This window comes from Setaria italica, chromosome V (genome assembly GCF_000263155.2).
Source record: "Setaria italica strain Yugu1 chromosome V, Setaria_italica_v2.0, whole genome shotgun sequence".
Taxonomy (NCBI): domain Eukaryota; kingdom Viridiplantae; phylum Streptophyta; class Magnoliopsida; order Poales; family Poaceae; genus Setaria; species Setaria italica.
The window spans coordinates 17,236,025-17,250,949 of NC_028454.1; the positions used below are offsets into that span (position 1 = coordinate 17,236,025).

Sequence of the window (14,925 nt, forward strand, 5' to 3'; positions counted from 1 at the left end):
TATAAAACTAATTGCAGAACCCCTATGCTATTTCGCGAGACGAATCTATTAAGCCTAATTAATCTATCATTAGCAAATGGTTACTGTAGTACTACATTGTCAAATCATGGACTAATTAGGCTTAATAGATTCGTCTCGCGAATTAGACTCCATCTGTGCAATTAGTTTTATAATTAGCCTATGTTTAATACTCCTAATTAGCATCCAAACATCCGATGTGACATATGCTTAACTTTAGCATGGGGTATCCAAACATCCCCGAACCTCATCCCTCCTCGTAATGGCCTAGCTGTGCCCGTCCCATCGTGGATAAGATTGCCCAACCATCTCCAGCCGCGTCCAAGTCGAGCGCTTCCCCCTGATTAGGTCTCAGGGACCGGGACCCCTTGCAATGGGATCCTCCTTTAGGAGTTAGTGTTGGCTTCTTGGTCTCGCTTTGCCGTAGGTCGGCCGATGTCTTGCCCTTGCCCCTGGGTCTAATCAAAACATGCGTCGCCCATAGTCGTGTGAGGCAACGATGATTCCTGATGTTGTTGCTGGTGGATACTACTAGCAGGAACATTCCCATATGTTGCAAATCAGCAACACGTCTTGGCAAGCACTTCGTGTGCTTTTCTAGTTTATTTTCCATGTTGACCACAAAAGCGGCAGCACTGTTGCCGTACGTGGCGCGCGATCGGGCCTACTTGCTACTAGCTAGCTACACAGTTTGCTACTACATGTGATGCGGTCAAACCACAGTGATCTCAGTCCAAGACCCAAGAACAGTCGTCGATCGTTCGATCGTTTATCTCTAATCCATTCGTTGAGGAATTCGTACGCGACCTGTTTTTGACTTGCAAATGTTTTCTTTTCTGAATAACTACCAATGTTTTCTCTAGGCTAATCAAACCACGTTTCACTCGTTTGGCAACCAGGAGCCCCGGTCCCTGTCAAAGCAAACCTTGGCTGGCAAGTTGGTATGGTGTCCTCCCTTGTGTTGACTACCAAACCCACCCTCCATGCCCCCGTACGTGTCCAGTGTCCTACACCTATTGGCTGTACATCTGTTACCTAGCGAGTAAAAATACCTCTGTACTGACCATGATTGCTATTCAAACGACAGCGACCTCAAGTCTCCATACACGTTTTGGCCTCTCATCGCTCACTTCATTTAATTTGTTTGGTTTTACCTTGGTCAGCAAGCAAGCTGTGCAGTGTGCAAGCCACTTGCTGCTGCTATATAATGGCTGCAAAACGGAACAACGAGAGTAACTCTACTAACTCATAAGCACAAGAACGAAGAGGAAACTGAAACTGAAAGCTTAATTTACTACGATTGCTCAGTCGCTGCGATCAGCTGATGGGGAACAAGATGATCAAGTCCAGTTCTGGTATATGGTCAGCCATGGCGTCGTGGTTCGCTTGCTTCGGCTCTACTAATAAGGCGGCTGATTCCGGCCGGCCCGGGAGTGCTGGGTACGACCCGGCGGCCGGGATGGTTGCAGCTGCTAAGCATTTCTCCAGCGCGCGCAATGTAAAGTTTGGTTGACAAGTGTGTCAAGTGAAAATTTGTACATAGTATAGTTATGGTTTTTGTAGTCTTGTGTGTTGTAGGAGTATAGCACACTTGTGTAATCAAAAGAAATGTACTGGGATTATTTTTTTCTGCACAAGAATCAAGTTCAACTATTGTTTCTTGTTTTTCCCTTCCTACTATAATCTAAAGCGTACATATGTATCTTATAGTTTCCTGCTATATATGTATATCAAATTAAAGTGGAATAGAATGTATTGGTTGATCTGATGAACTCCTTTCTTAAAGAAAAAAACCATACAACGGACTAGCTTTCCTAGGAATATGGTAAATTTCTTTATGCAAGGTTCAGCTAGGCATCATATAAGAGTAGAGCAGTGACCACGGGCTCACCAAATTTTCTTTTATGATAATTGATGATACATCCTGGAAGATGTTTAATCTGGGTCTTCCATATTTGTACAGTAATTTTTGTTTCAAGTTAACTTTTAATTTATTCGTATTCAGACTGTGTGTAGCCTTCGACCATACTTCCTTTTGTTGACCGCACATCTTTTCATGTGCAGTTCACTTTGTTGTTGATCACCTCAGCGTGGCTTAGGCTGAGCTCATGATCATGCATGTTAGGCCCAAGAAAGCCTTGTATATTTTGGGTCTCCAAATTGGCTGGCCATGGCCAGGCTGGGCTTGCGCTCGAGTTGTTTCAGCGATGTATGTGATAATTAAGTTTATTTTTTATAACAAGTTTAGGGGTTCACTAAGGTACTCCCAAATGATTGTGGAATGTAGATATAATAACATATTACTTCATAGGAGGTAATATTATATCTAATTTTTAAATCTGAAAATAGGAAAAGTATTTTTCTATTAGATCTAACTTCTACACACTATAGGACTATACACTATTAGAAATATGAGCATTCGTCCTTGACCTTGATACCGGTTGCCTTTTGACCCGGTATTAATGCTAGGATTAGTACTGGGTCTAAATTTGGAGATCCCGGAGGCCTTTTAGTACCAGATCATAACACCACCCGGGACTAAAAGATCACATTAAAAAAGTACTGGGTGGTGTTATAACCTGGTACTAAAGTTCCTCGTGGCTTTAGTATCGGGTCGTCACTTTTAGTACCGGTTGGTATTACTATCCGATACTAAAAGCCTCTCCACAGGTTACATCAAAAGAAAAACATATCCAACTCCATCACGTGTGTTGTGTGGGTGAGATGGTAAGGAAGGCTCGCGCGAGGCCGGAGGTCGTGGTTCGAATCCCACGAACCACATACACATGTATTATGCGTGAAAATAGCGTGACTTGTGACTTGCGATGCTACCCTTTTAAAAGGGGTCCTAAAATGGTTGTTCCTCCAGCAGTGATATCATATCTATTTGACATGGACCTGTTTGAAAAAAAATGTGACATAAGTCAAGTAAATGGGTTGCACGGAGAAATGTGTCATGGCCATCTCTTTTTTTTTCCATGCAGATGCAGATGATTCTTTTCAAAGAAGAAATGCAGATGCAGATGTTTCGTTTCAAAGAAGAAATGCAGAAGCAGATGTCAAATTGCATGTCATGTGGAGATGTTCAAGTATTTTTTTCTCCATCCAGATGCGGACTTGTGTTCTGTTAAAATGTTATGACGTCGGTTGCAACTAAAAGAAAAGAAATTGCAAGTTCACATGCAGATTTTGGACCTGTTCTTCCGATCCTAAATTGAAGCCGTGATAATGGGGAGACGGTTGTTTCTTTTCTTTTGGTTGCCTTTTTTAATATTTAAGGGCCTCAGATTAATTTGAACTCTTACCTCCTAGGAGGTAATCGGCGTACATGTAGTATTGCCCAGAAGCTTATTGTTTCTTAAGTGTCCAAGCCCCGCCTTAACAGTTTATTGTTTCATAATGCCCAGGCCCCCAGCCCACCTATAGCAGCCAGCAGGATGGAACCAGACTCAGTCCGGACTTCTTGGGGTTTTTTTAGGGGTAGGGATGAAATGTTGAGGTCTAAGAGCAACTTTAAGAGTATGCTAAATTTTTTTTTCCAAAATAAGGTATTGGGGGCTATGTTAAAAAATTCCTTCCCCTACAGTAGAATACTAAAAAACTAGTCTCTTAATATTTGAAATCAGTCCACGTCATCGTATTGGGTGCATTTTAGAATTCGTTTTGTTCCTTTAAAAAGGATCACGCCGCCGGCTGGAAACCTCCTGTCGCCGCTGTTGATTTCCTCACGCCATCGAGTAAATTTGGTCCTCTCGCATCATCTTCAGTAGAATTCATTTTTTTCGCTTAAAAAAAGGATCAGATTCAGTAGCACTGTCAATAACCTTCCAAAGACACATAACAATGTCACAAAGAGCGCCAACGCTGTCAGTTGTCCTTTTTGACTGCAGGATAGCTCCATTATCTTCTTGTTCTGAGTTAAGGAAAGCTAGCAGGTTCTTGTACTCGAGAAGATTATCCTACAAAACAGCAAGATTTGACAAGAAATTATTTGTGCAGTAGTACAGAAGCAAAGTAACAGTTTGGAGTTGACGAAAGGTACCTTCTGCAAATTTGTGCCACCGCCCGGTCCATTGAGGCTATGCAATTGGCCATCAGATGAGCCAAGGATAAGATTTCAATCATAATTCATAGGTGCCAACTGATGACGTATTGATTCAGTTAATTCAATTTGTAGATGTCAGAAGCCACGCTCTAATTGCCAATTAGCAATTATAAACTTTCCACAATCCAACATCAATTAGGAAAAACAAATTTGCGAGTCTAACCGAGAGCCTTTAACAGACCTGAGCTGCTGTTGAAGTAGGCGACGACGAGAATGACACCCTGTAGACATGAACAGCTAAACCGTCAGCGTTAAAGGAGGGGGGAATACTAGGACGATGAGGGCAATGGTGAGCACGGGCGGCGAGCGCGACTTGGGGTGGAGCAGGCCGTCGACGGACGGCAGGCCCCCATTTTCCACCTGCCAGCTCGGGTTCACCGACCTCCTAGACATCCTCCTACCCTCCCTCCCGAATCCGGCCATCCATAGAAGCGCGTCAGCCGCAGATCGAAATCCCTTATGGCGCAAGGAGGCGAAGGTACCTCTGTCAATGGCACCGGTCGCCGGGAGAGGAGATCCGCGTCCTAGCCTGCTGCCGCATGGCGCTCACCGGTCGTCGGGAGAGGAGAGCCGGCACCGGGAGAGGAGGCCGCGCCGCCTGTCGCCGGGAGAGAGCTGCCGCCAGGAGATAGCGCGCTAAAAAAAATAGCGCGGGAAGGGGGCGCGGGAACGGAGTTCGGGAGGATTGGGGGAACACCGCGCGTCGCTAAAATATGCGGGGTGGTGGGGTGTTTTTTCGCGTCGCTAATTTTTTGGGAAGTTTTGAGTGGACTATTGGAGTTCATTTTTTCTCTTTTTTTCCCTAAAGAAAGTATTGGGGATAAGATTAGCAGCCTCTTGGAGTTGCTCTAATGGAATATAAGAGTACCGATCATTGCCAAATAAGTAGTATATGTATGTGATTCCAAATATACGTGGTTCCAAATTGTAAATCGTTTTGGTATTTCTATATTTATATATATTTAACATAATGTATATCTAGGTATATAGCAAAAATTATGAACTTAAAAATACCAAAACAAACTACAATTTGGAATGGAGGGAGTACCACTTTTTTCCGCAGCACACCAAGTATCTGGTTACTATCTCACTTTATGTACGATAAAAAAACACAGTGCACATATCTCTCCTCGCTTTTTTCTATCTAGCTTTCAGATGGAACTTTGGGCATAAAGGATGCACGAGAAGCTGTGTGTCCCACATCTTTGAGACGGCACTTTTGTGTAGCCTGTAGATACGTTACATGCGACGTTGGTGATTCGCGTGCAAAGGATGCCACAAGAACCGCAGCATCTAACGAACATGACAGCAACACGGAGCGACCACGTGCTCCCGCTGCGGGCTCTGAACTTGGTCTGGACTATGGGTTGGGAGTCTCTTTCTTGCAAGAAACCCGAAGAAAAGCCCAGTTTCTCCGGGTTAAAGCCTGCAACGTGCATCTGAGCTGTGCACGCAACAGGCGTAAAGCAGGTAAACAACGGGACATATATAGCTTACTATTCATGTGACGGTGGACGCTGTCGTTGACGTTGCCGTGTAAGCTATCTCGGATGCTTAACTGGATAGTATTTCTTAGTGTCATTAATTTGTTTTTCGCAAAAATGACTTTTGGTTTTGGTACTCTGATCCTTGTGGAATTTAAGTGAAGGGACAAACGGGCTCGCTCCCTCATAAAAACCTAAATGAACTGACTACCATAAAGTACGTTAAAAAGGGATATGTAACAAAATCATGGAATTTAGTACTTAGATCTTCTGATTCTGTATGCACCATTCTCTATTCCGTATGCAACACTTAAATTTAGTACGTACATGAACTGATTCAACGTTCGGTAAATTATCTTTCTGGTGAAAAGCACAGATCATAATGTTAGTTAGCTTCGTATGTGACAAAACAGGACAACACTACTTCTGAGACAGTAAAATGCCTGGAGCTGGTTGTGCCAATGTATAGTTATGGTAACATTATAACATCCTACGTATAAAGCAAACGTCAATTTTATGCAGATGAACAAGGCGGAAATGTGTAAAAAAACAACAAAGAGCAACCTGTATCTACAGTTTCACATATGCAAACCAGATACAAAAGATTAAGAATTGATGATTAGAAGACATCAGTGCTCTCCGGTCGCTCAACAATGCCAGCGTGACCGAGCAGCGCCCACAGCACGGTTATGAACTCGCCGCCTCGGCAGAGCGACTTGGCGTGCGACGTCACGTTCTCCGACGGCGCGAGGTAGAGGATGAGCTCCGACCAGAAGTCGGCGAGCACCTTCCACGTCAGCTCCTCGTCGCCGAGCTCCTCACCCAGCTGACGCCCGAGCTTGGACGCCTTCCTCAGCGTGGAGTTCATGCTCCCGCCGAGGCACGTCGCCGCGCGGTCGTACCGCACCACCGGCCCGGCGCAGCGCGCGAGCACCCTCGTCACTTCCTCCACCACGCCCTCGTAGAGCTCCTCCGTCCAGACGCGGTGGTCGGGCAGCAGCCCCGGCTTCAGCGCCACCAGGTAGGCGCAGTAACGGGACAGCCGCGTCGCGACCACCACCTGGTCGCTCTCTCCTTCCCCATCATTATTGTCGCTGTTGACTTTGCCATGAGCTCCCTGGGAGAGCTTGAGCTCGGCGAGCCTGGTAGCGACATGCCACACGAGGATCTGCTCGGATAGGCTGCCCAGCTCGGCATTGTCGTCGCCGGCGCTGATGCGGCAAGCCCAGGTGAGGTTGTCGGCGACGCCGTTGCGTTGCAAGGACAGCTTGCCGTTCCCGAGCCTACCCTGGTTTGTTCTCAGTGTCTCCACGATGGCAGCCTTCACCGCCGCCGGCACGACGACAGTTTCCTTGGCGATGCGGTCGACCTGCCGGGACACGCAGCCGCAATAGCAGAACCGAAGCTGCAGGATGGACATTTGGCAGAACCGGTTGTCCCATTGTTGCATGGCTCGGAACCGAAGCACGCGGCCGAGCCTCCGACGCGCCCACGGCGACTTCCGCCACGACGGCCGCCGCGCGTACTCGCAGATCGTGGAGACCTTGAGCCAGTCGGAGCAGACGTAGTTGGCGATCTCCCACCCCTCGGTGAACACGATAGCGACGATGAAGGAGAAGGAGACGAGGACGTCGAGGCCGACGATGACGTGGAACACCGTGTCGTGGTCCTGCAGGTAGTTCCTGAGGTTCAGGTAGTCGACGGCGAGCGCCGTGCCGCGGTTCGTCATGTCGTGGACGATGGCACCGCCGGCCGCGAGGCAGCTGATCCACGTGGTTAGCACGAGGATCGAGTTGAGCGCCGGGAACCACCACCCGCTCGCGTAGAAGACGGTGAGCTTCGAGTAGAGGAAGTCGGCGAGGAAGGACAGCTCGGCCTCGATCACGTGGAACACCCGCTCCGGGCTGCCACTAAGGAGCCCGTCCTGCACGAACGCCATGGCACGGTGGCAGCCGGCCTCAGCGAGTGGGCACCCGATGAACCGCCGGAGCTGCAGCTTGAACAGAGCAAACGAGAGGCAGAGATCCTTGATGTGCGGGCAGGACGCGAGGAGCGGGTCGCCGGATGAAGAAAGCCGACATATCCTGTCCATGGTGACGAGATGCCCGCCGCCGTCAATGGACAACGACGGCGGAGATGTCCGGTCAATGCGGTACCCCTGCGGCCTCGCCTCAATATGGAGTTTCTCCTCACCCATAACGAAGTAAGGAGGCACATTAACCTCGACGTGGCCGCCTCCGCCTCCTAGACCTTGCCCGTGGAGTTGCTTCATGTAGTCGGCGACGAGGTACGCGTTGAGGCCGACGGCGAAGGAGTTCTTGGCGAGCTCAGCAGCGACGAGCCTGTGGATGAGCTTGAGGAGGCTGAGCACCCAGAGCCACAGGAGGACGCCGGTGAGCTGCGGGCTCCCGGCGGCGCCACCGCTGCTGATGATAAGGAACGCCACCCACCCCATCCTTGCCAGCTGCTCGACGGAGGGCCGGAACTTGCTTCCGTTGGAGCCGCCGCTGCTGATGGTCGAAGTGGAGGAGCGCGCGGTGTCGATGGTGTTGCGCAGCATCTGGAGGAAGACGGTCCAGGAGAGAAGGAGCGGCACGCGCGCGGCGTCCCACTTCGCCGCGGCGGAAACGGCGTAGGAGACGAGCGGGAGGAAGAGGGTGGAGGCGGCCCAGACGAAGAGGCGGAGTGCCGGGTGGCCGGAGCGGCGGCGGTAGGAGCTGAGCACGACGAGGATGGCGAGGAGGACAATGCTGACGATGGCTGCCACCTCCATGAGGAGCAGATTCACGAGGCTGGAGGCCATGGCTACCTTGCTGCTTGCAAACTGGAAATCTATGCGCGCGCAAGGTGTCTTTGTTTCCTGCAGGTGACTTGTGATCTGTGGCTAAGTTGCATGATGGTCATCAGGTGGATGCATGCCAGGAGAAGGCTAGACTACAAGTCAAGCGATCCCTTTGGTAAATCATAGGGGGCCTACATGCAGGTTGGGACCTGGGACTGAGGCAGTAGAATTATTGCAAGCTTTACAATCAAAAGATTATATCATTGAATATGATATACTGTTCGATGGATCTCTAAGCTAATATGCCTATATAGCACGTATTTCTGCAGCCCCCTCAGTCGAAATCACTGACATCCATCCATCCATCGACAAAAATCTCGGATGAAATAGAAGCCAGGACTAACGAGCCATTAGTACTGGGTCCAACAACCACAATCGATGGTTGTTCATTAGTACTGGTTGTTAAGCGAGATTAAAGGTAGCAGCCCCTTTAATCCAGTTGTAGCGACTACTTCCCGCAGAAGGAATCTAGCGAGCATTTAAACATGGTTTGAATGTGACACACCAATCGGACCTACTTGGTGAGTATTAGTTCCGGTTGGTGTTACCCAGAGCCACATATAAAATAGTTTCATCCTCCCTGAGCTCAAGCTATATATTGACCAGAAGCTCAGGCTCTTCTTCTCTAGGGCAACCACGTGATCCTAGGGCTGTCGGTATTTTATACCCAGCAACCTACCTATAGGTGTTCCGAGGTAGTAGATTGGTCGGTGGAAGATCGTCAGACTTGAAGCTTGATGGTAAACGCGAGAATACAATATAAAGATTTATACAGGTTCAGGCCACCATAGTAGCGTGATACCCTACGTCATGTTTGCAGTGTTGTATATTGCACGCCTGCGCTTGGGTGTTCTTTGGTGTTGGTTAGTGAAGGATAAGGGTACCCACGGGTCCCCACCGATTAGGATACTGGTCGGTCCGCCCAACCACGCCGCGCAGGCCAAGGCATGAAGATACGTGGAGCACAAGACACACTTTCCTTTTTTTTGGAAAGATAAATAGGGGATATATGTGGAAACTAGATGTCCTTCACTAAAAATCATGAAAAATTCTCCAAAGTCTCTGTCACATACATTCAACCCACTACAAAAGTTTCACCCTCAAAATCACTGTAGATTTTGAGATAAAAATGATTAAGTACATGCTACTTTTGGATAATGAAACAATTTTAATTGTTTGTGTACTAGTCCAATGGATCCCAAATTTTTACAATAACTTAGTGATAACATGATTGAGTTACTGCTAATTTTTCAGTGTCATATGTTACTGTTTGAATATGGAAACAAAATTTGGAAAATGAAGCAGTTTAAATTGATAAAAGAAAACATTAAGTAATAGTAAGGTTAAAATGGTGAATTGGAAGAGGTACGGAAAAATATTCAAAAATAGAATAACTTCCCAATCTAAGGATAAAAAACTTAACTCACACAATATATGTGTACACAATCACCATCAAAATTAACCCCGAGTTTTATATCAAAATTAACCCCGAGTTTTATACCACAGCACACCTTACTTCATGAAGATAATGAAAGTTTAGAACCTTGTTTAGGTGAATGTGATCGAAATGCAATTTTCACTTCAACAATAGTTCATGTTTTGCCTCCTGCATGTGAAAGCATAGAAAATTGAATTACCTGCATATGCATATCGTATAAAAGTTAATATCGCTGACAGATTCTACGAGCTCCACCTCACGTCGGAAGAGGAACCCACCGCAGAGCTACATCACGTGGGAGCAGAGCTCGAGCCAGATCAAGACCCCGAAGACCAGCTAACTTTCTCTGAACCTGAAGACAAGCCCCAATGTCGGGCATACACCCCAGGCCCACGAGTAGGCCTTGGACAGCCCACTCAGGGGTGTACTCGGACATGATCAGAACAAGGGATAGGCGTATCTCGCTCGGACTAGTCAAGTTTATAGAAAACTACTCGGGCCTTACCGAGTAGAACTCTGTAATAGAACCCGACTAGGACTCGAGACTTGTAACCCTACCCTCCCGTGTATATAAGGGCGGGCAGGGACCCCTCTCAACAAAAAACTCCGGTTCATCAAATACAAACCAACACACAGGACGTAGGGTATTACGCGATCTAGCGGCCCGAACCTATCTAAATCATGTTCCTTGCGTCACCATTGATTCCTTGATTCTCGACGATCCTTACCGCATAAAAGACCACCTAGGATACCCCCTAGGCGGGTTGCCGGTCTAAAACACCGACACCCAGTGCATGAATACCCGTTTTTAAACTTATGCAATGTGTTGATGCTTATGATTGTGCATTTAGTTTCTAGGAGTTGCTTGAAACCATAGATGCATGAAACTTAGTACCTTTGATCTGAACATAAGTTGACTAGATGCAATGCTTAAATAGGACTCGGTAAAAGATGAGTGATTGCCTGTCACTTGTGAGCTATAGGAGTTGATTGCTTTACTTATGTTATAACCATAAGGACGATGGATAGGGCCAGGCTTTATTGTTTGGTACTCGGTAGTTTACCCGTCTATCTACTTAAAATGGACTAAGGTCAAAAAGTGATGGTGTTCATGATCAAGTGTTTGAAAGTACTAATCTCATACCTAGTATGGGATGGGGAAGTCTAGTACCTGATTGAACCAGGACGTGAGCGTTTCATTCCACTGTCTCTGGAAACTGAGTTTTCCCCTGGTGCATCATGTGGTGACAAGTGTAGCCACAGTATGGCAGAGGCCGGGATTGTGGGGTCTTGTACCAAGGGACGTGGACCCGACATGTAGCTGGGAATTGATAGGGACGGCTGACAGGTGTGGTGTGCGGATGTTGTAGGATTAGGTTTTCCATGCATGGTTAATAAACTCGATTCGAATCGTCTACCTCTCACAGTTTGAGACTACTTGATCGCTATGGTGCATTGAGTAAAGATGGAACATGATGATGATATTAAACGTGATGCTTGTCATTAATTGTTTGAAAACTATGTTTGCTTAATATAAGTTCCTAATTTAGACTGATTAATGAACTTAGAACTTGAGCTAAAATGTTGAAAGTAAGGATCAACACTAGTCCCTTTTAGCAAAAATAAACCCACAGCCAAAGAACCTGCATGTCTAGACGTTAGTGGTTTAGCAACCACTGTCGAGTCAGTCTTGCTGAGTATTAGTTGCTCAGCCTTGCTTGTGGCATAACTTTTTAGGTAATTTTAATAGTTTGGCTGCTAGCATCACTTGGCCTACCCAGCTCCCTCCGGGTTGGACGGTCAAGTGGGATCCCTCCTCGGACGGCAAGGACAGGTGTTATTGATGTCATGATCGGCTTTGTCATGATATCATGTATCGACATTTAGACTTCTGCTGAACTTTATCTTCGTTGTTTGAAACCGTGCAAACTTTATCTGAATTTTGCAAAACTATGATGTAATAATTGTTAACTATGTTAATGAGATGGGAATATTGTAATATCTGTAACCACTCACCTTCGTGCGAGCATTGCCTCCTCGATCCTGTTTATGTGCTTTATCAGATGAAATCCGACGGACGACTAAGTTTTTTTTTAGGGTCAACGGGGGGAAGTTCCCCACCTGAATTTTCCATTAGGGCCTTGAGAAGGCCAAAATTCTCATACAACAGTTTGTTTAGCAAGAAAAACTAGGGGGAGTTTTACAGGTATAGTACGATGTTTACATTGAAATTAACAAGGAGCACCATGCGTCGGCTACAGACTGTTCTTCCTACTTGAGGCGCAGACCCAGAGCCAAGCCTCATCCCTACATTGCACCCAGAACCTTGGATGACTTGGTTGTACGTGCTGAAAAACCAGATCGTTCCTTTGTTTCTAGAGCAACCAGCAGACAAGAAGCAGGAATGCAGAATAGTGATGAGTGGGGACTGTTGTCAGGTGAGCTATAGTCCAAAGAGCTTTGACAGTTGTGTTACCTGTTTGAAAGCCCAGCGAATTCCAGTGCGACACGAACTGACAATGGAAGATGATGTGATCATGGTTTTCCTCTTGCCCACAAAGCTCACACGATGAACTAACCAGGATGTTTTTCTTGACGAGATTTGATCGGCACTGAATCCTTTCCTGCACAAGGAGCCAACCAAAGAACTACACTCGTGGTGGAGCACGATTGTGCTAGACAAAGGCAGCAAAGTTGGACGGAGAGGAGCCAGCCGCAATTTTGAGCTTGACATAAATATCTGCTATGGTTATTTGGGGTCCTCAGCTAGTGGGGTAGAGGCATTGATCATCTGCGTTGCCAAGCAACACTTGTTGCAATAGACTGTTCACCTTTGCAAGCTCTGAAGCTGCCTGGGTGGACAAGCGTGCAATAAGGTGCAATTCCAAGCCCTCCGTTACCACTTGGGCCACACTCACATTCTCATTTAGTGCATGACTGAGCAACAGGGGGAACAAATCACTAAGGCACCCTGCACTTAGCTAGTGATCATGCCAGAAACATGTACTAGTTCCATTAGAAACGGCTAAGCAAGTTAGCGCCTGATAATGGGCAGCAGATCTTGCATTCCCTTCTAGTGAGGGCCTCTAATGTCGCCCTGAAGGTCACAGAGGTTAACCATGCTTTGTACCCAGCGAGCCCATGAGGATCCTTGGGTAAGTTGACTTGTTGACTTGTTTAAGGTGCACGATCACATGTCAGGTCACTTAAGTGCACTTTAGCCAGGTTAATTTAGGCAGTTCCACCACAAGTACGCAGCAAAGGATCCTATCCTATCGGGAAAGTCATCCTGCCGGTCACGTTTGGCACCCTAGACAACTACCACACCGAGTACCTCACCCTCGAGGTTGCCAACTTCAAGACCTCCTACTATGCCATCTTTGGTAGGCCAATGCTGGCGAGGTTCATGGTGATCTATAACCATACCTACCTCGTCCTCAAGATGCTAGCTCCAAATGGCATCCTTTCCATCTTCAGCGGTGTTGAAACATCCTACAAGTGTGATACTATTGGGTGAAAATATTAATGACCTCCTTATGCCCCTTAAAACAACAATCATGAAGGCTCAGGCCCACCTGCAGTAATGACGATCACCGCCGACCCGGTATGGGCAAGGAGCATCCCACTCTGTCTCGCCCGACCCAGGGCCCCGGGGTCGGACACGCCTGACCCCTCGCCGCCAGGCTCCGCCTTGCCCGACCCCTGGCGTAGGGGGTCGGACTCATCCGGTCCCACAAGAAAAGGGTCCGCCTCGGGCGCAGACCGGCAGACGAGGGCGCGGATCTCGTAGGCCCCCCACCGATCTTGCCATAAATGCGCCGCGGCTCTGGCGCGCAGAAAGGCGCCCACGCCCCTCGACGTGACCTGCCACAAGTACCCAGGCGGAACACTAGAGTCACGACTGCACAGGTTACAGTGGGCGCGGCTCCCCCTGATTCGCCATAGGGCACTCATTGCATGCGCTGCTCGGCACAGGAGGGAGCGTCGCCCGTTCTCGTGCTCGGCCTATCCGGTGACAGGGACGAGACGTCTATGTTCCACGGGTCGTAAGCACGACAACAGGGGTCAGCCGTTTCCCCCAACGTGCACAATTGCCACGGCCGAACACCATCATCATGCTCGGTGGTGACGGTCGTCCGGAGGATCGTCGACAGGATCCGGTGATAGCCGCCCTCCTCCAATGGTCGCTCTGACAGGGGACGAAGGCCAGGGCAGAAGGAGGCGACCCAGGGACTTGGTCCTTTTCCTTGTTTTTTTACTTCACTTAGCTTATCTCTTTTACCTCTCCTCACACCTGGCTCACCTGTAACCCCGGTACCCTCCTTGCGCTATAAAAGGAGAACCAGGACCCCGAGAGAGTAGACTCCCAAGCCAACAGAACCCACACACTCACCTCACGAGCATCAGTGCACACCCAAGAGACTTGGAACCAGCTCCCTCTCTCGCCTGTTTGTAACCCCTACTACAGACCTTGCGTGAGTAACACGAGCAGCTCCTCATACTGGATGTAGGGCTTTCCTTGCCCAAACCAGTCTAACCCCGTGTCCTCTCACGCCACCATCCAAAGCCTTACGTGCATAAAAGAAATTTACTAGTCGTAGTCTTGATTCGCTAATCTTGACAACGATAGTTGGCGCGCCAAGTAGAGGACCTTTGCGCGTACATCACCAGCTGTAGATGGCCAGCCGTGACGCCAGCTTTGCTCCCAGCTCCCTCGTCCATTTCGGGAGCTTGGATTTCCTCGCCACGGGGGAGGAAATTGAGCTGATCCCTCTCCTTGTCCTGCCCGCTCGCCCCATTGTTCCCAGCTCCGCCGCCGGAATAGTGGTGAGCGGCCGGGCGCGCGCCACGGGGCCCCCTTCGGAGGAGTAGCCCTTCGGGCTGCGCAATGCCGAGGCAACCCACGGTCGCCTCCTAGCACGGTCCATGACCGTGCCACCCATGAGCAACGAGCTCGTGGGCATGGCGAGGACAGCTTCCGACACCGACTCCGACAATGGGAGCCACCACCCCTTGCGCGAGTGCTTCATCGTCGACG

The 14,925-nt window shown here is 48.4% G+C and overlaps 1 protein-coding gene across 1 annotated transcript; it reads right to left on the minus strand.

The window, feature by feature from the left end:
* Positions 1 to 6,070: 6,070 nt before the first annotated feature.
* LOC101766388 lies at positions 6,071 to 8,457 on the minus strand. Its single transcript, XM_004968705.2, has one exon. It carries the CDS (start codon positions 8,408 to 8,410, stop codon positions 6,227 to 6,229), a length of 2,184 nt encoding a protein of 727 aa, XP_004968762.1. The 5' UTR covers positions 8,411 to 8,457; the 3' UTR covers positions 6,071 to 6,226.
* Between the last annotated feature and the right edge of the window lie 6,468 nt (positions 8,458 to 14,925).